Source organism: Microtus pennsylvanicus, chromosome X, assembly GCF_037038515.1.
Source record: "Microtus pennsylvanicus isolate mMicPen1 chromosome X, mMicPen1.hap1, whole genome shotgun sequence".
NCBI lineage: Eukaryota > Metazoa > Chordata > Mammalia > Rodentia > Cricetidae > Microtus > Microtus pennsylvanicus.
The window spans coordinates 113,049,568-113,076,245 of NC_134601.1; the positions used below are offsets into that span (position 1 = coordinate 113,049,568).

At 39.8% G+C, this 26,678-nt stretch overlaps 1 protein-coding gene across 1 annotated transcript in view; it reads right to left on the minus strand.

Moving 5' to 3' along the window:
• The window catches only part of Phex (phosphate regulating endopeptidase X-linked), a 211,420-nt gene that overhangs the window by 123,249 nt on the left and 61,493 nt on the right, over positions 1 to 26,678 (minus strand). Inside the window, exons 10-11 of the mRNA XM_075958100.1 lie at positions 16,198 to 16,291; positions 13,637 to 13,765 (exon numbers count right to left, since the gene is read on the minus strand). Of these exons, the coding sequence (XP_075814215.1) occupies positions 13,637 to 13,765; positions 16,198 to 16,291 (223 nt within the window). The remainder of the gene's footprint in view (positions 1 to 13,636; positions 13,766 to 16,197; positions 16,292 to 26,678) is intronic.

The following is a 26,678-nucleotide window of genomic DNA, read 5'->3' on the forward strand; positions in this document are numbered from 1 at the left end:
AGAAAACCAAGGAAAAACAATCAAACAGATAATGGAAACAGTTCAAGACTTGAAAACTGAAATAGAGGCAAAGAAGAAAACACAAACAGAGGGCCGGCTGGACATGGAAAATCTAGGTAAACGAATAGAGACTACAGAAACAAGCATAACCAGCAGAATACAAGAGATAGAAGAAAGACTCTCAGATTCTGAAGATACCATAGAGAAAATAAACACACTGATCAAAGAAAACAGCAAGTCCAACAAACTCTCATCACAAAACATTCAGGAAATATGGGACACAATAAAAAGACCAAACCTAAGAATAATAGGAGTAGAAGAAGGAGAAGAAGTGCAGCTCAATGGTCCAGAAAATATATTTAATAAAATTATAGAAGAAAACTTTCCCAACCTAAAGAAAGATATACCTATGAAGGTGCAAGAAGCATACAGAACACCGAATAGGCTGGATCAAAAAAAAACATCCCCTCGCCATATAATTATCAAAACACAAAGCATTCAGAATAAGGAAAAAATATTAAGAGCGGCAAAGGAAAAAGGCCAAATTACTTACAAAGGTAAACCTATCAGACTTACACCTGACTTTTCCATGGAAACCATGAAAGCCAGAAGGTCCTGGATAGATGTACTGCAGAAACTGAGAGACCATGGATGCAAGCCCAGATTACTATACCCAGCCAAGCTTTCGTTCACTATAAATGGAGAAAATAAAATTTTCCAGGATAAAAACAAATTCAAACAATATGCAGCCACAAATCCAGCCTTACAGAAAGTAATAGAAGGAAAATCACTAACCAAGGAATCCAATAATGACCACAATAACTCAGACATCTAGAGACCCTTCATCAACACAAACCAAAGAAGGGATACACACAAACTCTACGACTAAAAAAAAATGACCGGAGTTAACAACCACTGGTCATTAATATCACTTAATGTCAATGGTCTCAACTCACCTATAAAAAGGCACAGGCTAAGAGATTGGATAAGAAAACAGGATCCAACATTCTGCTGTTTACAAGAAACACACCTCAACCACAAAGACAGGCACCTACTCAGAGTAAAGGGTTGGGAAAAGGCCTATCAAGCAAATGGACCTAAGAAACAAGCAGGTGTGGCCATACTAATCTCTAACAAAGTTGACTTCAAACTTAAATCAATCAGAAGAGATGGAGAGGGGCATTTTATATTCATAACAGGAACAGTTCATCAGGATGAAGTCTCAATCCTGAACATCTATGCCCCTAATATAAAAGCACCCACGTACATAAAAGAAACATTGCTAAAATTCAAGGCAGCCATCAAACCGCACACACTAATAGTAGGAGACTTCAACACTCCTCTCTCACCAATGGACAGGTCAATCAGACAGAAACCTAACAGAGAAATAAGACAACTAATGGAGGTAATGAAACAAATGGACTTAACAGACATCTATAGAACATTCCACCCAAATAGGAAAGAATACACCTTCTTCTCTGCAGCTCATGGAACCTTCTCGAAAATCGACCACATAGTCGGTAACAAAGCAAACATCCACAGTTACAAAAAAGTATTACTAACCACCTGTGTCTTATCAGATCACCATGGATTAAAGTTAGAATTCAACAACAAGGCTACCCCCGGAAAGCCCACAAAGTCATGGAAACTGAACAGCCAACTACTGAACCACACCTGGATTAAGGAAGAAATAAAGAAAGAAATTAAAGTATTCCTGGAATTAAATGAAAATAAAGAAACAACATACTCAAACTTATGGGACACTATGAAAGCAGTCCTAAGAGGAAAGTTCATAGCACTAAGTGCCCACTTAAAGAAAACAGAGAAAGCTCACATTGGAGACTTAACAGCCCACCTGAAAGCTCTAGAAAAAAAAGAAGCAGACTCACCTAGGAGGAGTAGGAGACTGGAAATAATCAAACTGAGGGCTGAAATCAATAAAATAGAAACACAGAGAACAATCCAAAGAATCAATGAAACAAAAAGCTGGTTCCTGGAGAAAATCAACAAGATTGACAAACCCCTATCCAAACTAATCAAACGGCAGAGAGAGAATTTGCAAATTAATAAGATCAGAAATGAAAAGGGGGACATAACCACAGACACAGAGGAAATTCAGAGAATCATTAGATCTTACTACAAAAGCCTATACGCCACAAAACTGGAAAATGTAAAGGAAATGGATACTTTCTTAGATAAATATCATTTACCAAAGTTAAATCAGGACCAGGTGAACAATCTAAATAGACCTGTTAGTCGCGAAGAATTAGAAGAGGTTATCAAAAACCTCCCTACCAAAAAAAGCCCAGGACCAGATGGTTTCAATGCGGAATTCTACCAGAACTTCCAAGAAGACCTAATACCTATACTCCTTAAGGTATTTCACAATATAGAAACAGAAGGGTCATTACCAAATTCCTTTTATGAAGCTACAGTTACTCTGATACCAAAACCACACAAAGACTCAACCAGGAAAGAGAATTACAGGCCGATCTCACTCATGAATATCGATGCAAAAATCCTCAACAAAATACTGGCAAACCGAATCCAAGAACACATCCGAAAAATTATCCATTATGATCAAGTAGGCTTCATTCCTGAGATGCAGGGCTGGTTCAACATACGAAAATCTATCAATGTAATCCAGCATATAAATAAACTGAAAGAAAAAAACCATATGATCATTTCATTAGATGCTGAAAAAGCATTCGACAAAATTCAACATCCATTTATGTTAAAAGTCTTGGAGAGATTAGGGATACAAGGGTCATACCTAAATATAATAAAAGCTATATACAGCAAGCCGACAGCTAACATCAAATTAAATGGAGAGAAACTCAAAGCCATTCCGCTTAACGCAGGAACACGACAAGGCTGTCCACTTTCGCCATACCTCTTCAATATAGTGCTGGAAGTTCTAGCAATAGCAATAAGACAGCATAATGGGATCAAGGGGATTCGAATTGGAAAGGAAGAAGTTAAACTTTCGTTATTCGCAGATGATATGATAGTGTACATAAGCGACCCCCAAAACTCCACCAAAGAACTTTTACAGCTGATAAACAGCTTTAGTAATGTGGCAGGATACAAGATCAACTCCAAAAAATCAGTCGCACTATTATACACAAAGGATATGGAAGCAGAGAGGGAAATCAGAGAAGCTTCTCCATTCACGATAGCCACAAACAGCATAAAATATCTTGGGGTAAATCTAACCAAGGAAGTGAAAGATCTATTTGACAAGAACTTTAAGGCATTGAAGAAAGAAATTGATGAGGAAACCAAAAAATGGATGGACATCCCTTGCTCTTGGATTGGGAGGATCAACATAGTAAAAATGGCAATTCTACCTAAGGCAATTTATAGATTCAATGCAATCCCCATCAAGATCCCATCAAAATTCTTCACAGATATGGAGAGGACAATAATCAACTTTATATGGAAAAACAAAAAACCCAGGATAGCCAAAACTATCCTATACAATAAAGGATCTTCTGGAGGCATTACCATCCCTGACTTCAAACTCTATTACAGAGCTACAGTAATGAAAACAGGGTGGTACTGGCATAAAAACAGAGAAGTCGACCAATGGAATCGTATAGAAGACCCGGATTTTACCCCACAAACCTATGAACACCTCATTTTCGATAAAGGAGCTAAAAGTATACAATGGAAGAAAGAAAGCATCTTCAACAAATGGTGCTGGCACAACTGGATGTCAACCTGTAGAAGAATGAAAATAGACCCATATCTATCACCGTGCACAAAACTCAAGTCCAAATGGATTAAAGACCTCATTATCAGCCCGAAAACACTGAACCTGATAGAAGAGAAAGTGGGAAATACCCTACAACAGATGGGCACAGGTGATCGCTTCTTAGGTATAACCCCAGAAGCACAGGCATTAAGGGCAACATTGAATAAATGGGACCTACTAAAACTGAGAAGCTTCTGTAAAGCAAAGGACACTGTCACTAAGACACAAAGGCAACCTACTGACTGGGAGAAGATCTTCACCAACCCCGCAACAGACAAAGGTCTGATCTCCAAAATATATAGAGAACTCAAGAAACTAGACTTTAAAATGCTAATTAGCCCAATTAAAAAATGGGGCACTGAACTGCACAGAGAATTCTCAACAGAAGAACTTCAAATGGCCAAAAGATACTTAAGGTCGTGCTCAACTTCCTTAGCAATCAGGGAAATGCAAATCAAAACAACTTTGAGATACCATCTTACACCTGTCAGAATGGCTAAAGTCAAAAACACCAAGGATAGCCTTTGCTGGAGAGGCTGTGGAGGAAGGGGTACCCTCATCCATTGCTGGTGGGAATGCAATCTTGTGCAACCACTGTGGAAGTCAGTGTTTCGGTTTCTCAGGAAATTCGGGATCAACCTACCCCTGGACCCAGCAATACCACTCTTGGGAATTTACCCAAGAGATGTTCTATCACATGTCAAAAGCATTTGTTCAACTATGTTCATAGCAGTATTATTTGTAATAGCCAGAACCTGGAAACAACCTAGATGCCCTTCAATGGAAGAATGGATGAAGAAAGTATGGAATATATACACACTAGAGTACTACGCTGCGGTAAAAAACAATGACTTCTCGAATTTTGCATGCAAATGGATGGAAATAGAAAACACTATCCTGAGTGAGGTATCCCAGACCCAAAAAGAAGAACATGGGATGTACTCACTCATAATTGGTTTCTAGCCATAAATAGGGGTCACAGAATCTACAATTGGCGAACCTAAAGAAGCTAAGTAAGAAGGTGAACACAAGGAAAAACATATCGTTATCCTCTTGGATAAGGGAAGTAGACAAAATTGCCGGGGAGAAAAGTGGGATCTTGGGGGTGGGGTGGGAAGGGGGTAAGGGGAGATGGGGAGAGAAAAGGTAGAAGGGAAGGAGGGGGGACTTGGGGAAATAGGAGGATCGGGATAAAGGAAGGTTGGATAGGGGAGCACGGAACCACAATTCTTAGTTAAGGGACCCACTTTAGGGTGGGCAGGAGAATTGACCCTAGAGGGGCTCCCAGGTGCCCAAGCTGAGGTCCCCAGTTAGTTCCTTGGGCAGCTGAGGATAGGGAACCTGAAATGACCCCATCCTAGCGCAATACTGACGAATATCTTGCATATCATCTTAGAACTTTCATCTGGTGATGGATGGAGATAGAGACAGAGACCGAGACCCACACTGGAGCACTGGACTGAGCTCCCAAGGTCCCAATGAGGAGCAGAAGGAGGGAGAACATGAGCAAAGAAGTCGGGACCGCGAGGGGTGCACCCACCCACTGAGACAGTGGAGCTGATCTACTGGGAGCTCACCAAGGCCAGCTGGACTATTACCAAAAAAAGCATGGGTTAAAACTGAACTCTCTGATCATGACAAACAATGAGGGCTGATGAGACGCCAAGGACAATGGCACGCAGTTTTGATCCTACGCAATCTGCTGGCTTGGTGGGAGCCTAGCCAGTTTGGATGTTCACCTTCCTAGATATGGACGGAGGGGGGAGGACCTAGGACTTACCACAGGGCAGGGAACCCTGACTGCTCTTTGGACTGGAGAGGGAGGGGGAGAGGAGTGGGGAGAAGGGGAGAGGGGTGGGAGGAGGGGGAGAAGAGTGGGAGGAGGGGGAGGGAAAGGGGAGGCTGGGAGGAGGTGGAAATTTGTTTTTTTTTCCTTTATTCTTTTATCAATAAAAAAATAATCAAAAAAAAAAACCATCATGATCAAGTAGGCTTCATCGCCGAGATGCAGGGATGGTTCACTATATGAAAATGGGTCAATGTAAACTACCGTATAAATAAACTGAAAGAAAAAAAAACCACATGATTGCCTCATTAGATGTTGAAAAAGCCTTTTATAAAATCCAACATCCCTTCATGATAAATGTCTTGGAGAAAGCATGGCTACAAGGAACATACCTAAACATAATAAAGGTAATACACAGCAAGCCAACAGCCAACATCAAACTAAACGAAAAGAAACACAAAGCCATTCCACTAAAATCAGAAACAAGACAAATCTGTCCACTCTCTCCGTATCTATTCAATATAGAACTTGAAGTTCTAGTTAGAGTAGTAAAACAACAAAAGAAGATGAAAAGGACAAAAATTGAAAAGGAAAAAAATCAAACTTTCAATATTTGCAGATGATGATAGAATACATAAGTGACCCCAAAAGCTCTACCAGGGAACTCCTACAGCTGATAAAATAAAACCTTCAGGAATGTGGCAGCATACAAGATTAACTCAAAAAAATCACTAGTTCTCCTATATTTAAATGATAAATGGACCAAGAAAGAAAACAGAGAAATATCATCCTTTACAATAGCCACAAATAATTTAAAATATCTTGGAGTAGCATTAACCAAAGAAGTGAAAGACCTGTTCAACAAAAACTTTAAGTCTTTGAAGAAAGAAATTGAAGAAGATAACAGAAAATGGAAAAATCTCCCATGTTCTTGGATAGACAGTATCAACATAGTAAAAATGGCCATCTTATCAAAAGCAACCTCAGATTCAATGCAATCCCCATTTTAAAAATCCCAACACAACTCTTCACAGACCTCGAAAGAACAATACTTAACTTCATATGGAAAAACCTAGGATACCCAAAACAATCCTATACAATAAAGGAATTTCTGGAGGCACTACCATTCCTGACTTCAAGCTCTAGTATAGAGCTATAGTAATAAAAATAGCTTGGTATTGGCATAAAAACAGACACATGGATCAATGGAATTGAACTGAAGACCTTGATATTAATCCACATACCTATGAACACCTGACTTTTGATTAAGAAGCCAAAATTGTACAATGGGAATAAAAGCATCTCCAACAAATGGTCCTGGCATAACTGGATATCAACATGTAGAAGAATGCAAATAGATCCATGTCTTTCCCCATGCACAAAACTCAAGGCCAGATGGATTGAATACTTCAACATAAATCCAGTTAAACTGAACCTGATAGAAGAGAAAGTGGGAAGTAGCCTTGAACTCATGGGCACAGGAGACCACTTCTGAAATATAACAGTAGCACAAATACTGAGAGAAACAATTCATAAATCAGACTTCCTGAAACTGAAAAACTTCTGTAAAGCAAAGGAAATGGTCAATAAAATAAAACGGCAGCCTACAGAATGGGGAAAAATTTTTAGCAAGCCCACATCTGACAGAGTACTGATCTCCAAATATACAAAGAACTGAAGAAATTGGTCATCAAAAGAACACATAATCCAATAAAAAATGGAGTACAGACGTAAACAGAGAACTCTCAACAGAAGGATCTAAAATGGCTGAAAGACACTTAAGGAAATGCTCAATATCCTTTGTCATCAGAAAAATGCAAATTACAAGAACTCTGAAATTCTACCTTACACCTGTAAGAATGGCCAAGATCAAAAACACTGATGACAACTTGTGCTGGAGAGGATGTGGGGTAAAGGGAACACTCCTCCATTGCTGGTGGGAATGCAAGGTGTACAACCCCTTTGGATATCAGTGTGGTGATTTCTAAGAAAATTAGAAAACAACCTTTCTCAAGACCCAGGAATACCACTTTTGGGCATATACCCAAAGGATGCTCAATTGTACCACAAGGACAAGTGCTCAACTATGTTCATAGCAGCATTGTTTGTTATAGCCAGAACCTGAAAGCAACCTAAATGCCTCTCGTCCAAAGAATGGATAAGGAAAATGTGGTACATTTACACAATGGAGTACTACACAGCAGAAAAAAATAACATCTTGAATTTTGCAGGCAAATGGATGGAGCTAGAAAAGATCATTTTGAGTGAGGTAACCCAGACCCAGAAAGACAAATATATGTACTTCCTTATAAGTGGTTTTTAGACATAAAACAAAAAAAAACCAGCCTACAATTCACAATCCCAGAGAACCTAGACAACAATGAGGACCCTAAGAGAGACATACATGGATCTAATCTACATGGGAAGTAGAAAAAGACAAGATCTCCTGAGTAAATTGGGAGCATGAGGACTATGGGAGAAGGTAGAAGGGGAAGGGAAGGGAAGGGGGAGCAGATAAAAATGTATAGCTCAATAAAATCAATGAAAAACAAAGAAAAAAAGAAAATGTGAAGAGACAGCAAAAAAAACTCCTAGTGGCAGAGCTGGGATACATAAATAAAGATAAGTTGTTTGAGTACACAGTATGTACAATGAAATAAAGCAAGATATGATAAAAACAAACAAACAACAACAGCAAAACACAGTTCAATCAAATGGAAATTCCAAATTTAATGAGTTTTCTAGAAACTACAGTCAAAGTAAAAAACAAATTAAGAAAATTCAACACAATAAACATCCTGTTCTTTAATATATATGTCCACATCTCTGCTTAGTAACTAGAGAATGGTAAACATTTATTTAAAAAAAAACTTTTTGAAAAGTACAGTCTTGGGCTGCCATTCCAAACAGTGATCTCTGGTAACAGATATCAGAGATCTCTGTTTAAAACTCTGTATGTAGAAAACGTTGGAAATTGAGCTTGGAATGGAGACTGAGCCAAAGACATGCCTAGAGTGGTGTTTTATATCAAAGCTCTGATGGCCCTCTTGTTCCTTGCTGTTTGACGGTTTCTTTGGAGAATCATATGAACCCAAGAATGGAATACAACTGGTTGGATTTGAATTAAGTTTCACTGCCTTTTTCTTTAAGATGCTGAAATTCTAGAAACAAAACCTCCTCTGTTTCCCATCTCTGAAAAGCTAAGAAATAGGAAGTGGGTGGGAGCCTTTTTCTTTTTCTAGGCTCCTAACAAGTTTGAATTAATTACAGAAAAAGCCACTGGGAAGTTTCCAAGTTCCTCATTTTGATGATAAAATTGGTGATGAGCCCAGATGTTTTTGGGGGAGAACCTAGGAATGTGTTCTATCTACTCTGGCTATTAAGAGGCCCCCAAAGCTCTGTGTGGCTAAGGTTGACTTTCAAGATGGTGCTATCCAAACATGGTAGTACCTTTGAGGTATGGGATATAGTCAGAGATATTTCAATCATTGTTTTCCTTCATTTAACTCTCTGTCCATGAGGTAAGTGTTGTACCACATGCATCTGCAATGATAGGCTGTGTTGTCACAGGTCAAAAAGCAACAGGGCCACCTGATCATAGACTGGAAGCCTCACAACCATGAGCAAGTTCCTTTGAAAATCCTTGTCTTTTATAAGCCAGTTGCTTCAGAAATTTATTAGAGTCAACATAAAACTAATTCACAATAGAACATGGGCTTAAGCCAGACTCACTGGACTTAGATCTAACCTAGGCAATTTTCATGCTATATGACCTCAAAGAATTTATGAATACTCTGCAAGCCTCGGTTTTGTCAATCTGGAAAGTGGAAGTACTAATAGCAATAACAAGGTCAATACAAATGATTACACATCTGAAATGTGCTCAGAAAAGTACTGGGCACATAGCTAAACCCCAGTTAATGCTGCTACTACAATCTTCATCACTAGATTTAATTGTATTGTGACTATCACATCAGACCTCATGACAATCATTTCCTCTCCCTACTTTCCTACAGATCTTCATCTGACCTCTGTGAACATGAATCTAAGAAATCTCCCTGTGCATTAAGGTAGGAATTACAGACTGGGGGGAGGGAGCAGTTCAGTTAGTATGGGGATCTGAGTTCACATTCTCAAAACCCACGCAAGAAGCTGGGTGTGTGTGTGTGTGCCTAAACTTCCAGCCCTGGGTAAGTATGGCTCGCTAGTCAGGGAGTTTTTCCAAATCAGCGAGGCTCTACATACAGTGAGGGACCCTTTCTCAGAAAAGTAAAGCAGAACCCTGCAAAGAAAAATACCTGATGTCAGCTCTGCCTCTATGTGCACACTGAAATGACAGTCTTTTATAGAGATTAGGCAAACAGCTAACAGGAATTTCACCTGTTCCTGGTACGCTGATGTTTTGCCGAACTTGGATCTTAAGGCTTGCCCAGAAGAGCTTTATCCACTGGGCCATCTCACCAACCCATTACGTTTTTAACCCAACCCCTAAAACATTTAAACGTATCCACGTGGCTTATATCCCAGCTCTCTTGGACAGTGCTACTTCAGCCCACAAAGACAACAAATGTGGAAAGACGGCTGCATCTCCTTTCCCTCACTCTGCTGACCAGTCCCTCACATAGAATACAAGCAAGGCTTGCAGCTAAGAGCTCTGTTCCACTCTCGGAACAGCGGGAGCTTATTCAATCTCACCTCTTTAGATGGCTCTGCGTTGAAAGACTCTCTTTTTCTCTATCCTGTTTGTCCCAGTGCTAATTAAATTGGCTAAAATCTCCGGGAGTTCTGTGAGTGAAGGAACAGGGGCTGGCATTGGTGTGCCTGCATGTACCCAGGTATACGTGTACTTTGGAAATCAGAAGGAAACAGTAGTATGTAATTATCCACCATTGCCGCCCCCGGAGGAAGAAAAGACAACACTAGTAGATCAGGGGGTTGGAAGAGGCAGACAACTAAGGCAGCAGAGGGGGATGAGTAGGAAGTCGCATTTCTTCTGCAAAGGAAACCTTGAAATGAATCACCTGCTTCTTCATGGCCACCATAGATAAAAGGAATAGCAGAGGCTCTCAACCAGAGGCCATTAGGCCAACCCTGCCATGGAGAAGCTCAAGATACATTAAAGAACAGGTGTCACCCAGAAAAAGAAATACCAGTTTTAAGGGCAAATTAAATAGTTTAGGGAGTGGATCAGGACACAAGTCCAGAAGCCCTCATGCGGGATTTGACACGATCTCAATCACTGAGATTTTCAGGCACTGAAAACTGAAGCATTGTTCAGACTATTACCATTTGAGCAAACAGAGTGTTGCTGTCCAAGTCAACCGGCCTGGCCTGACCTGCTCCAGCCAATCACTGGGGCTTTTGTTCTGCATGATAATTATTTTCTAGTGAGTCAGGTGAGAGACTTGCCACTCAAAGTGTAGTACCTGGAACGGCAGCAGCATGAACTGGGAATGTGCTAGAAATTGGGGCCCTAGACTTAACCACGTTAGAGAGAACCTTTGCTAAAATGCAGTGACCTTGTCATCTTGCAATGGGATTCTGCATGTTTACAAGGCCATATGATTTGTACACAGGCTACGGTTTGAGAAGTACCTGAAGCTTTTGCCTTCTGATATTCATTTGCTTTAACAAACGCTTCTTGGTAAATACACAATGGCAGGTTTTTTGGTCTAAATCAGACTTTCTAGAATCGGCCCCAATGTGGCTCTTTCTGTTTTTCTTGCTTTGTTTTCTTTTCTTTCTTTTTTTTTTTTTGCCTACAGCTAATAATACAGATTTTTTTTTTAACAAGTGCATCAGTGTTCCAGGTGGTTCTTGGATGGGATCCCTGAAACAAGGCTATAAAAAGCCAGATTTTTCTTCTAAGTTCCCAACTTAACTATCCCCTGAGGCAAACAGTTTGGGCATATGGAGGCAAATAATTTTATGAAAAAGACATGAATGTCTGCATGATTAACATACTACCCTCGTGTACATCAAAATAAGTGGGTAAAGTGCCAAAATCAACTTATTTTAGAATGTTTTACCCTGAGACATGTAAAGAGGGCATTTCCACCAAAATGGAGAAAAATAAATTTACTATTTTTTATATTAGTTAAAATATGCCTATCAAACCTCTCCCACTATATAGATTTTTTTTTTACTCACTTGCATTTATATTCTTTTTGTATTTTAGTGTTATCACTGTGATTGTTTGATAAGTTTTCCATTTGTTTACTCTGGCCAAAGAGCAAATGAAAACATTTAAGGATTGAACACTTTAAAAACAAAGCATTCATTTCTTGGTGAATCTATTTGGAAGAGGCCTATTTATTTAAAACATAGGGTCTCAAACGAGACATAAATTCCCCAAAAAATAGTAAAAACAAATTAACAAAGGAGAATGTATTTCGTTTAGTGGTAGTTAAAAGTAAACTCTAGTATAAGATACATAACACCCACCATTTGGTATTATTATCACTATATAACATCAACCATTTGAAAACCATGGCTTTTACGTGTTTACTTTAAACTAAATGGTTCTAAACCATCTGTATCCTATATAACTTATATGTTATACCTGATTGACAATATAGCGTTTTATCTGTGAACCACATACTAATATTTTGCTTACTGTCATTGGTAAAATGTAATTCATACAAAGAAAATCCAAACAAAAGTGGCTAAATTCGAACTTATAACTCAAAAATACACTCTTAATAGCAAAGGTAGCAATAATAATGACCTAACTAAAAATGAACAAAAGAGCCGGATAAACATTTTCCAAAGATATGTAAATACCCAAGAGGTGTATAAAAATGTACTACATGTCACTAATCAGAGAAATCAAACTCAAAACGCCAGTGAAGTCACACTTCATGCCTGTTAAGAGCGAAATGCTGTGGGAGTCGAAAGAGGCAAGTGTACAAAAAATAAAGGCACCTGGTACACTGCTGCTTGAGGTAAGAACTGGCACTGCCATCAAAGTAAGCCTACAAAAGAGCTTCGGAAAATTCCAAGCACGACTACCATAACGATCCAACCATTCTACTACTGGCTATATTTCCAAAGGAAATAAAAGCAATGTCTTCAAGAGACAGCTCAATCCCATGCTTATTGTAGCATTTTTCCTAATAACTAAGACATAAAATCAACCTAGATTGTCCTCAGTGAGCAGATAGGTAGAAAATAGGATATGTGTCTGTGTATTACTTAACCATGAAACCAAGAAATCCTCTTTTCCAATAACATAGATAAACTTGGAGGGCACTGTGCTAAGTGAAATAAGTCAGACACAGAAGGACAGAAAAGATTTATATGTGGGATCAAAAAAATGGAACTCATAAATAAAGAGAACATAACAGCAATTGTCAGTGACAGATGGGGCGGTGGGTGATGCTGGTCAAATGGGGCATCAGAGCACTGGACTGAGCTCCCAAAATCCAGTTGAAGAGTGGGAAGAATGAGAATATGAGTAAAGAGGTCAAGACCATGATGGGGACACCCACTGAAACAGTTTACCTGAGCTCCATTAGGGAGTTCACCAATTCCAGCCAGACTGGGAAGGAACAAGCATAGGACCAAACTAGTCCCTGTGAATGTCGGTGACAGTTGTATGGCTGGGGCAGACTGTGGGGCCACTGGCAGTGGTACCAGGTTTTATTCCTACAGCTTGTGCTAGCTTTTTTGGAACCCATTCTCTTTGGATGGATACCTTGCCCATACCTTGCCTAGATATAGTAGGGAGGGCCTTGGACCTTCCCCAAAGCAATGTGCCCTCTCTGAGGAGTGGATGGAGGATGGGCAGGATTATATGGAGAAAAGGGGAGGAGGGGAGGAAGTGGGAACTGGGATTGGTATGTAAAATAAAAAAAGATTGTTTTCCTTTAAAAATAAAAAATAAACAGATAGATAAATGAATGAATGAATAAATGAATAAATAAATAAATAAATAAAAAGAAAGAAAAATGCAAAGAAGCAGAAGAGAAGGCCTGTGGCTCTCTAGATCCTGGAAGACGGACCATAGACTATGGGTCATCACGTCTATCAGATCTGCCTAGATGAGCAGCGTTCTGTTGGTTTGTTTTGAGCATCCAGGAAGCTCCACTTACCATCTCCTTCTTATCTTCCTGGAAGTGAACGTTCACAAACATTTTCCCCACAACATAAGGGAGGGCACTTTCAATAAAGTTTACACATTTGTCCCACTGAGGCAGCAGAGTCGTCGTCCCCTGGATTACCTGTGAAGAATAACCAATACAATTTGAGCTTTGTTTAAATAATAGTTTGCTGGGGGGGGGGGGGGGAGTCAACCTATCTGAAGAAAGCAGTCTACAAAAGGACTTCCCACCCATCTTGTACACATGCCAGATAAGGAAGGTCAAGGTGAAATCAGATGGAGAAAAATAAAACATATATTTGTCCTTAATTTCTAGCTAAAACTAAATGAAGCTATGTTGACAGTGGAAAAACAATGCATTTCGCCTTTATTCTAATTTTCTTCATTAAGCAAGACATATGGGCAATAGCATAGCTTTTCTGCAGCAAGCAAGGACAGAAAGGGATGCAGTTCCAGGGCCTGGACAGTACTTAGTATCTATTGAGGACTGCAGTTCTACCAGGGAAGGTTTAGAACTGTATGTATGTAATCAAAGTTCTTGTTAGCCGGCCAGCAGACCACATCTCGCCATGAACAACCTGGGGAGCCCACTTACACGGTGTCATCGCAGAGTAAAATACAGATTAAATACTTTTCCCTTCTGCCACGTTATCCCATTTTAAGAAAACTTTCATAAACAATAAGGGACTTCTGAAGCAGGATTTGAAAGTGCCAAGGTTTACTCTTGGGGACAAAAGCACAGAAATAAATACCATGTAAGTTTTCCCTGGAGGCTGGAGTGTGTAGGCAGACAGCGAGGGAGGGAGGCCCTGAGAATAGGCGCCTGGAATACGCCATGCACAATTTTAGAGCCAGGTTGTTAGAACAGGGCAAAAGGGATTAAAGCTTAAATTCATCTCTCCTTCCTTTGCTTTCTGGGAACACGACCCTTCTCAGAGGTAAGGGATGAAGCTATTTTTAAAACCTCCAGAGAAAGCAATCCTACAACCTCCTTCGGCAATTCAATATTATATTTAGCACTTCATGTTCAAAAAACATCCCCTTATACCTAACCTCAAATTTTCACACACCACTTCTTACACCTTGCTCTCTCATTCTCTTCACAGTGGGGGTGGAGAGCAGCTGGGTACCATCTTTTATGTGATCCATATGAGTTAAAAATACACACACAGCAAAAATACCTACTTGTTTTCTATCTTAACTATTTGATATGGCCTAAATATAAGTAATTGCTTCATGTTTATCCAGCCTCTGAGATAAAGTAACTTTTTATATTCTAGTTGACTATAAAGCGCCAAAACTTGCCCCAAATAACCGTATCACTCTCTGGGTATAATGGTCCACTATAAATTTCTATATTTGTCAGTTTCTCTAAGAATTCAAATGTATGTTAAATGAAATAAGAGCTTATACGATTTGACATTCACTTTGCCTTAAATTGGTAGAAAAATAAAATACTTTTTTAAAGCCACAAAATCCTTAAGTCTTCTAAGCCAAAGCAGAATTAGTCACAAGCCTCAGAAATGCAGATGAAAGTAATATCTGTCTGTGCAAGTTGGGAGGCAACGAGGTGGGTGAGAAACAAAGACTCAGGGGCCAGGTAAGTGGGGGAAAGAAAATGGATTTCGGCACTTGAGGATATCATGGGAAGACGTTGAAATGGGTCAAGCAGAATTAGGATAGATTTAAGATTGAATATCTAAGGAAAATTAAAGATGTGATTCTAATACCAAGCGAAAATGAAGCTGGAACATTCTCTCTGCATATAATTAGAACACGGAGAAACCTTGAAAACCATAGTTACAGTAAAGATCATCAGACTGTATCCATCCAGTCTAATTGAATTTGTACATCCTTTGATGTACATCTCTTGCCCAGCCTCTCTCCTCTAACTTCTAGTAACTGCCTTCCTACTCACTGCTTTTTGAGCGACTATTTCATATTCCACATATACTTGAGATTATGCAGCATTTGTCATACTGCGTAAAGCGATCACAGTTAATGATAATTATGTATTTCAATTTTGATAAAATACAGCTTTGATGTTCTCAACACAGAAGTGATAATATGTTGCTGAAATGATGTATATGTTCATTATCTTGATTGAATTTTCCTATAATGCATTTGTAGATCAAACATCACACTGAACCCCACAAATATACACAATTATCACAAGTGTTTACCAGTAAAAAAGGTAATGAAATTTGAACTACTTTGAAAGTGATGTATCATTAAGAAACATCAAAACCATTAATTTCAGTTAAAAGCACTAAAAAAAAAGTAGAAATGAGCTGTTAAAGAGGGATGTTTAAACAAGATTTCATGGCCCAAAGTATCACTCTAAATATTATTATACAGCCCAATGGAGAGCCTGAGGTACTTTTTACAGGATATAGGTATACCTGAATGAAATGAACTAGCGTGAAAAAGTTTAAAGGAGAGTTTAGACTGCAAGCTCACTAAATCCCATTCTTAAAGATTTTTTTTAACTGGAATGGTTAACATTGGGACTGTTCTAGCATGTACGAAATGTTTTGATGTCCATTAACTCACCCTTGAGAATTCCAGCCATCTATACTGAAAGCGCCTGCTGAGGTTTGGAATTCTGGAATAAACCATTCTCCACACCAAATAGTTGGCAATGGTTCTGGCAAAGGAGAGAAATGGATATTTATTACATTGTCGGTCACATCTGATTCCCTGAAAAACACCTTTGGGGAGCTGTTGACAAGGATACTACAAGGTCAATGAGTAATACCAAAATCGGCTTGAAGATTCCGGCATCAAGGCATAGGCCTTCCCCTAGTTTCCTGGATCTGCAAATGGGAATACCTTCAACTTACTAGTGAACTGGTCCAATGCCTGCGTGTTATTGGCCTTTTGGAAACTAAAATCAAAATATTCATTAATAGCAATCATCTAAATTTTTACTTTGTTTCTGTGAGCTCTAAATAATGTGAGCCCAGGCAAATCAACTAAGCCTTGTTGATTATCTTTTCTCATGAAATGATGAGGATGTTCCCTACTTCACAAGGTGATTGTGAGGTTAAAATAACACAGTCATTAACAGAGTGAACTCCTAAGTCTTGTTGACCTCAAAACATATAAAGAATCTCATACGGTTCTGTAAAGCTCTGATACATATTTTCAAAATTCTGTTCTATATGAAGTGTTGCCTGTTCTATAAGGAAAAGAATCTCTGACCTCAGAGAGATGTGCGGTCTGAGCTCATTTCTAACTCACCCGTGATGATGGATATTTAATGACCCAGCCCCTCTTAGCTGTCATTACCATGGTGACTAATGACACACGTTCCTAAGATGACTCCTGGGTCATGCAGAAATGTGAACAGCAGTGAGACATGATGATACTAACCCACCCATCAAGAACAATTCACATGGTTATTTGCGTGAAACTGCCACAGGAGATATGTTCTCCAATGAGCAAAATATTTTTGAATATATACAAGTACAGAAACGTTTGTTTTAATTTATATAGACATACAGAATATACCAGGAACATTTTCGAGACAGTTTTCCCTATGTAGTCCAGGATGACCTAGAGTTTATGATCTTTATGCCTCTATCTCATAAGTGTGCTGGGACTACAAGCATGTGCCTTCATGCTTGAAGATTTGTGTGTTTCTATTTTATGTGCATAAGTGTTTTGTGTGCATGTGTGTAAGTACACCACATATGTGCAGTGTCTGCAGAAGCCAGAGTTATGATCCCCTGGAACTGGAGACCAACTGATGGTTGTGAGTAACCTTGTACGTGCTGATAACCGACCCAAGTCCTCTGCAAGAACGGCAATGCTCAACCACTGAGTCATCTCTCCAATCCCTCAAAGAATTATTTTTAATAAATATAGAAATAAAAATTTGAAAGATAAAATGTTTAAGGCCATGAATTAATTTTTCAAACAACATGACATTTGTACATTAAGACAAATTAATCCACATAAAATTATATTATATGACCAGGTATGTAAATATGTGTTTCATATAATCTTCTTGGCTATTTCAGAAAGTTTTGGCATACTCTTGTCAGATCTGCTTTAGGCACCACCCTCCTGATAATTAAAATGGCATACTAGTATAGAAAAAGGGACAGTTTGCCATTTTCTCCTTATTAATTTGTACTTCCATTATTAATAATTGCTTCAACTCCTGTCTCTGTAAAGGAGAGATCAAGTGTGGTCAGGAGGAGTGGAGGAAGAGTGTATGGGGAGAGATGACTAGAATGGGTGGCATTGAGGGGTAGTGGAAACCTCCTGTAACCGATGAGGGTGATCCTAGAGAGGTCTCCTAGGAATGGAGGATATGGAACTGGGACTTCAACCCAGCCACAAAACGTTCAACTCACTACCTGTCCCGACTTTAAGATACACTAGGGAAATGGTGGCTCAGAATTTGTGAGAGTAGCCAAGCAATTATTGATATAACTTGAGGCCCACGCTACAAGAGAGAGCCCATGCCTAACACTTCTTGGATGGCCAGGAACCAGAAGCTGGAAGGTTCAGAGACTAGGATAGAACCAAATACAACTAACAAAAAAGTCAATGAAATGTTTTCCAATGATGTTTTGCTATACTCATAGATCGGAACCTAGCCCAATCATCATCAGAGAGGCTTCTTCTAGCAGCTGATGGGATCAGATGCAGAAATACACAGCCAAACATTAGGTGAAGCTCAGGAAACCCCACAGAAGAGGGCAATGAAGACTTGTAGGAGCCACAGAAGTCTAGAACACCAGGAGAACACTGCCCACACATTCAACTAAGTAGGGTTCACAGGGACTCATGGAGACTGAGGCTGCGGTTATGGAGCACGCACAGGTCTCTGCTAGGCCCTCTGCATACGTGCTGTGGTTTTTTTAGCTTGCAGTTTTTTCATTTATTTCATTAGTAGGAGAGGGACTGTCTTGGACTTTTTTGCCTGCTCACGGGACCCTTATTCTCCTACTGGGTTGCTGTGTCCAGCCTTGATATGAAGGTTTATGCTAGTCTTATTGTATCTTGTTATGTCATGTTCTGTTGATATCACTGGGAGGCATGCTCTTTTTGGAAGGAAAAAAGGGGAGCAGTGGATCAGGGAGAGAAAGGAGGTGGGGAAGTACTGGGAGGAGGGGAGAGAGGGAAAAGAGGAGAGGGAGGGGAGAGTGAGGAAGAAAGGGAAGGAAGGGAGACTACAGTCAGGATGTACCATATGAGAGAAGAATAAAGAAAAAATAAGACAAAAAGAATTTTAAGCCACTTTTTGTGATATGATGATTAAAGTAATAAAATTCATATACCTATAACTATGATATTTCAGAATTATTTTCAATGTATGAATGAAAACAAACTAACAATAGTTAATGTGGGATTCCCTTCTGTGTGCTATGAATAGCATTGGTTAATAAAGAAACTGGTTTGGCCTGATAGAGTAGAACAGAGCTAGGCAGGGAAAACTAAACTGAATTATAGGAGAAGGAAGGCAGAGTCAAAGAGAAGCCTCAGAGCTGCTGCCAGAGACAGAGGCGCTGAAACTTTGCTGGTAGGCCACGACTTTGTGGTGATGCACAAGATAATGGAGATGGATTATTCTAAGATGTAAGAGTTAGCAAATAAGAAGCTAGAGCTAATGGACCAAGCAGTAATTTAAATAATATGGCTTCTGTGTGATTATTTCGGGTCTGAGCTGCCAGGCGGCTGGGAAACAAACTAACGGCCTCCCTGCTACCAATAGTAAACACTGTGTCCCCCAAACTGTGAGTCCGTGGTCATCAATATAGTGGAACTCTATTAATCCTAATTATTTTTTAATTAATAAAATGAAAATACAGACAATGTGAAATTTTCTTCTTGAACCCAATAGAGAGAACATGCTAGCATAGGGTGTTGGCACATCTCAGAGTCCACCATCCAAATAACTTAAGTCTTGCCCTCAGCCATGTTCTGCTTCGGTCCCTAAAAGAAACACACCAGCTTAGGTATTTCCTTTTTGCCTACAGATCCCTACTCCTGAACAAGCCGAGAAATTCTCACCAAGCATTTACAGTTGACTCAGCACCTACGGTCAGTACGATGCTTACTACTGTCAACTTGACAGGAACTAGAACCACTTGAGAAACAAGCCTCTGGGCAAGCCGGTGAGAGAATATCTAGATGAAGCTAACTGAGGTTAGAAGACACACCCTGAATGTGGGTGGCACCATTCTGTGGGCAGGAATGCCAGCTCCAATAAAAAGAAGAAAGCCAGCTGAGCACAGCATTCACTTCTCTCTGCTCCCTGGCTTTAGATGCAATGTGACCAACTGTAGGGATAAGTCCCGCCCCTTGGGGGGCGTGTTCGCCTCGGGCTAATGTCTGCCTATAAATTTGGCGAGCGTGCTCCCAGCTGTCTCTTCTGCTTTCCTGGTCTCCGCGGGAACGGTGGTTCTGTAAGTCTATTTCTACATTAAAACTATATATATTTTTACAATCTGTCTGCATTCGTTTACGCCGCTACAACCAACTGCCCCAAGCACTAGTCCCCATGATGCCTTCTCCACTATGATCAATTGTACCTACACACTGGGAGAGGAAATACATCCTTCTCGCCTCTTTTTTACGGAGTATTTGGTCCCACTAATGTAGAAAGGAACTGATACAGTGGAGAATGAAATATTCCAGCTGATTAGTATCTTTTTACTTAATTGTATAGACACACTTTAACATGTAAAAGACCCTTCTTTCATGGACTCAACATATCCTGGCACCCAGGTATGTACTGATTGTCCTAGGTGCTGAAGAGATGAAGAGGTAAGAAAAAACTTGGACTCCGAGATACTGAAGCTTTTGGTTGAATACAGAGATAATTGAAGCTTAGAATCATTTAGTGAACTCTTCATCGCACAGCCGGTGGTTTTCAAACAAGTAGACTCAGCTGGAGAGTTTGGATAAGTGAAGATGCTCAGGCCACCCCAGGTCAGGTAAATTACCAGCTCTAGAGTAAGACCTAACACAAATGGTATCTTTAAGTACTGCTCCCACCAAGGCCTATGTACAGGCCACTGTAATAAGCCATGGAGGCTAGCCCAGAGCCAGGTACGTCTAAGGCCTGTGTGCTTTCCCATACACCACATAGTGATATACAAATGCTACTAATTCAATGCCAGTCTCCTGATCAGTAATGGAAATCTGACTGAAAACACTTCGCCAAAGGTGTTTCGCAGAAATCTATGCAGATCAGAAGAAGAACAGCGAGGCCTTTCTGGCCAAGACCTTACGAAGACAATAGCACAACAAGTTCTCCAAGAAGTAAAAGATGGCATGCTGACTGAGAAGCTCACCCAGGGAGACAAAGGCGCTGAGGAGTTGTTCCAATGTCTTATAAAACTGCTGACACAGCACTACGGGGTATAGCTTAGGAGTGATCATATTACCATGCCAGGAACAGAGATGACCATAATGACTAAATCACTAGCACCTAATAAACAGACATATCAAAAACAAACAAAATACAGACTCAGCAACAGTCATTGAAAATAAGCCATATTTTCCTTCTTTTTGGTCCAAAAAGCATTTTCTGCAATACAGTAATTTCCCCAAATATTAATAAATAATAGAAAGAAAATCATCCCAGCAAAGGACCTGCCACTAGAACAGCAATATGGAATTCTTCTCCAAAGCCTTTGACTCAGAAGATTTGCTATTTAAGAAGATTTTGCTACCCTCCCCCATGTTCTGAAGTTTCAGGAGCGTACATTTATATTACATTTCAGAGATAAGATACCTTCTGTGGTAGTTGGAACAGTGCTGTGAAGTGGCGATTATTCTCCCCATTTATAAATGGAGAAAACAAGTGCCCAATCTTCCCATTTGCATTTGCATTTATTCTTTCCCCCAATGCCTACTATTTGAAGTGAGCCAGAAAAGTGAGTCAATGAGGTCTTCTAAAATCCTTTAGACTGTCCAGACAAATACCTGGGGCAGTAGTTCTCAATTAGCCCTTAGACCAACAGATTATACATCACTGGAAAACTAGGTATAAAAACCCTGATCCCTACCCTAGATCTACCACTGCATTAATAACTATAGCAATAGGACCCCAGATATGTGTATTTTAACAAGTCCTACATAACCAATTCTGATTTATGTCATGGTTGAGAACTGATAGCCTAAGAAAATCCTATCTTCTAAATGGTATGCATACATAGCTCAAATAGGACTTCCTAAACCCTAGGACAATCCTTAAATTTTAATGTCCATATTTGAATGTGTGTATCTCTGGAGATCTTAACTGATTGCAGCTTCTGATTTAATACATTGAGGGCAAAGACTGAGATTCTGCATGATCTGTGGACCACACTTTGAAGAGCCATATGCTAGGTGATCTTCAGAAAAGATGAACATAATAAGAGGTCCACATAACTGGACACTTTTTGAGTGAGCCTCTAGGAACTTCTGTCTAAGAAGAATCATTTAATTGGACATTCTGCTTGATTTATATGAAATAAAACTGAAGACAAGAAAAATCACAAAAGCTGAGCAAAATTCCCAAGGATAAAAGGGATGTTCTCTATTACCAACCTTCTTTGTGTTCTCATTTGTGCTTCTCTCTCTCTCTCTCTCTCTCTCTCTCTCTCTCTCTCTCTCTCTCTCTCTCTCTCTCTCTCTCTCCTCTCTCTCCCCTCTCTCTCCCTCTCTCCTCTTCCTCTTTCTCACTGTTCCCTCTGTTCCCTCTCTGTCACCATCTCACCCCTCCCTCTCATACTCATTCAAATCGTATCTCTTAGCTGTGTCTTCTTTTTGTCTCCAGTTCCATCATTGATCTCCTTTCATAGCAGCCACTGTAGGGCAATCTCACAGCGCTCCAATTTATAAGGCGTCAGATCTAGTCTAAGGTAACACTACTCTTCTCATTGTCTCATAGTCCTCGGGATGATAGTAGCTTCTTGATGTTAATAAGATTGGCACTTTGTATCTCATTTGGCTTTCATTTTCCTCATCATCTCTGTATATAACCATTGTATATCTCTGTATCTCTGTAACCACGTCTGTATATATTTTCTTTGTTTGAAATATCACTATGGACGGAATCGCATCCCCCTAGGTTCATATGTTTAAACTGTGAAATTGGCATCTGGTTATGGGGTCTTGGAAATTTCGTTGGATCTAGATGAGATTATCAAGGCAAACCTCTCATCCACAGTCTCCTGTTCCTCAGATCAAATCATTTAATTTGGAGCAATTCTGGGGCAGCTTCAAATTAGGGAATCAGTTAGGAAAGATACAGTAGACTATTGAGGGGACTTATTAGAGGGAGGAGTCTCCAATGTCCTTTGCCTAGTGACATGCTGGTAATGTTTACCAACAGCCTTCCAAGAAAAAATTGCATAATTTATTAATTTTGACTGTGTATAGAATTCTTATCACATTTTATTTAAACATTAGGTATATCATCACTGAACATGGAGTCAGGAAAAGCTGGAAGTAACTCGAAGGATGCAGCCCCTTACCTACCCACTTTTTCTGCACTTGGACCATCACCTCTTTTTCCTATGGCAACCTCTAGCTTATGCCTCCAATATTACACCCCAATAATTTGCTCCCTCAAACTACAAGAACCAATGTAGTCTCTGTATCACCACCTCGATGGGTGTCTCATTGCTCCAATATTTTTTATATGCTATCTACCAAGAGTCAATGATAGGAGATGTAGTTTAGTGCTAGAATTCTTTCTTAGCACTTGAAAGACAATGCACTCAATCTGAATGAAGTACTATAAACTATTCCTGCATTACTGTCATCACACCCGATCATTTAGAAGGAACATCCACATCCTATCAAGTGAGCAGTAGGCTTGATCTAAGGGGTGAAGCAGCATCAAAAATTGAGCAATTGATATCAACTAAAGGTACCTTTGGAACATTAAAAATAACAGGAGAATTCCCAACACTGCAATATCTAACTAATCAGAGATGTGTTACTGCAGGTTGGACAACTCTGACCTACAAATACAAAAAAATCCAAAGTGCCCCCAAATCTGAAACTTTTTGCAAATTAACACAAGACCACAAGTGAAATTTTCTGTATGCCATTATTTGACAAGGCACAAAATGCAGGTACAACAAATCTATGTTATGAAATGAGCTTCCTTCTAAGTTTGGATGTGCAGAGACACAAATGCTGGGTTTTGTCTATAAACTGAGATCCCATCTTATCATGTATATGCAAATACTCCAAATTCAGGGAAAAAAAAAACAAGCTCTAATCCACATCTGGTACCAATCACTTTTGGTGTGGAATAATGAACATATATCTCTAAAGCCTTTCAAGAAGTTTTAAAAGTACCTGTTTTCCATACAGGAACGTGTGTGGAACTAAGAGATGGAATATGAAAACAAATGTGAACCAATTCAGAATATCATCTCTACTTTCTAATTGTGAGTAACTGGACAAATCGCCTCCTGTGTAAAATAGAGGCCACTTACAGAACTTTTAGTATTAATCTTGATGTTAGTCAGTGTCAGAATGACCTGTGTATGGTTTCCAACAGCAAATTCTCAGAACAGCGGCAGTACAGAAACACCAAAAGAGAAGGGCAGGTGGGAAGAGGTTGCAAACAATAAGCTAACTCCTTCTCTATCCATCCTGAACCCTAAATAGCCTGTCAGCGTCTAGCCTCTAACTTTGAAGGCAACATCTGTATTCACATCAGTTCCACCACCCCAGATGTTCAACATGGCCCTTTTCCTCATTTCCCTACCTGAAGAACTAGTTCTTATTCTTTGGAGTTCTGATCCCAAGTCCCACATGGCAGTGGTAAAGCAGATGGTTAATGTCTAGAGACTTTAAAGACGTGCCTGCTATGTGAGAGGCACTATGCTGGACTTCACAGCTACAAATCCATTTCACAAAATGTCTCCTTTCCCATTTACACTGTGCTGTGGCAAGATAGGGAGGGAGCTGTAAAAATAAGCAGTCATTTCAAGAAAATGCCATAAACTCTTTGATAAAGGTGTATCTGGAGAAAATCTCACTCTTTCTCCTCCCGATACACAGATAGACTCCGTTTTCCAGGCACTCCTGCAGTTAGATGTGTCTCAAGACTGAGTTGTGTCGTATGGATGTTGGTAGGAATGATTTATCCCACCTGAAGACCTTTCCACAAACACCTATACAATCCTCCACCTACCCTCTTTCTTCAGCACCAGCTGAATGGAGAGAGTACTGCAATCCAAGAAGAAGGGCAAGCCACAAAAGAGAACGATCCTGTCATATTTGCAAGAACAGGGGGCAATGAGAGCTTATAGACACTACAGCACCTGGCATGTACAGTAACGATGGAGACACAAGACGGCCTTTCCTCAACGAGACATTTCAGATTACCCAAGTGAGGACCAAATGTGACCAGCAGGGAATATAGTCCAGTAGCATTATTATTATTATTATTATTATTATTATTATTATTATTATTATTATTATTGGCTAAGCACCACACAAAGACCTAGGAAACAAAGGATAAGAATGGAAGTGGAGGGAAGGAAAGAAGAGGGGGGGAGGAAGAGAGACAAAGATAAAATGGCGACAGAGGCAAGAAAGAAGACAGATAGAAAAAATGTAAAAGACTGATCGGCAATGTGAAAGCTTCCTGAGAAATGAAAGCGCTGTTAGTCTTTTCAAGACAAATGGAGCAGCTTACAAATCTTGCAAGTGTGCATGGAACTCCCTTTTATTTATTTTTTTATTTATTTTTTGATGACTTGACTGTTGAGAAACTGTTTGAAGCATCTGGGTTTTACATTGACGTTTCAGTGAGATCGTATGTAGACATGATGTCTGCGGGAGCCTTTTGTCGGGATGCTCTTTTAGAGCTGTTGGTTGTGTTCATATTTGGGTAAGTTATCCATGTAGGATGAACTAGGTGAAAATCTCCCTCCAGGCCTTCCTACTGCCTGTTAAGAAGTCCCAAAGCATTGGATGCTCACCTTAGGAGACCTGGATAGAGGTGAGCGGTCCTTGGGCTTCCCACAGGTCAGGGAACCCTGATTGCTCTTCGAGCAGATGAGGGAGGGTGACTTGATCGGGGGAGGGGGAGGGAAATGGGAGGCGGTTGCGGGGAGGAGGCAGAAATCCTTAATAAATAAATTAATTAAAAATAAAAAAAAAAGAAGTCCCAAAGCTATAAAACATAATCGCCACCAGAATTGGAGCTGGTTGTAAATTAAGCATTGGGAAAAATCAAAGTAAGACAATTTCCAAAAGTCCCTACTCTTTGAGAATGGAGTTCACAGTCACCAGAAGAAACGGACTCCCTAACTACGGAACAGTGTGCCTGGCAAGCACATCCTTTTGGTGGAAATCGCCACGTGAATCTAGAAAGTGCTCAGCCAGCGACTCAATGGCAGGTAGAGAAAGAAGAGTACTTGGGTTTCATTTCCTAGTGCAGACTCAGCAACAGCCAAGGAACCTGAAACCCAAAATGCTCCAAACTCGACAACATTTTAAGCAGCGATTTTACAACATACATAGCAAAGTCCACACCTAAACTCCTGTGAAGAGTCTCAGTCAAAATCTGAACATACTACAAATACTACGTAAAATTATTACAAGTCTACATGCATATGTTATACATAAAATAGAATAAATTTTATATTCAGACTTGGATCCCATTCTCAAGATAGCTCATTAAGTATATGGCCACTTCTGGGCCCAAGTTCTTTGGATAAGGGATCCTTAACATCTATTTTAGAGCTAGAAAATATTTACAAAGTAGCTTTATAATATAGTAATTCCTCCATGTTTCCCACAATCCCAAAAAAGAGAATCAGGAAACTATCCTGGGATGCCTGTTTAAAATCCAGATTCCTGGGGCTAGAGAGATGGCTGGGTTGTCAAAAGCACTAGTTGCTTTTGCGGAGGGTCCAAGTTTGGTTCCCAGTGTCAGTTCGCAACTGTCTATGAATCTAATTCCATGGAGATCCAATGCTCACCTCTAATATCCATAGGTACCAGGCACCCACATGGTACACATTTATATATACATGCCAATAAAACAATCAAACTAC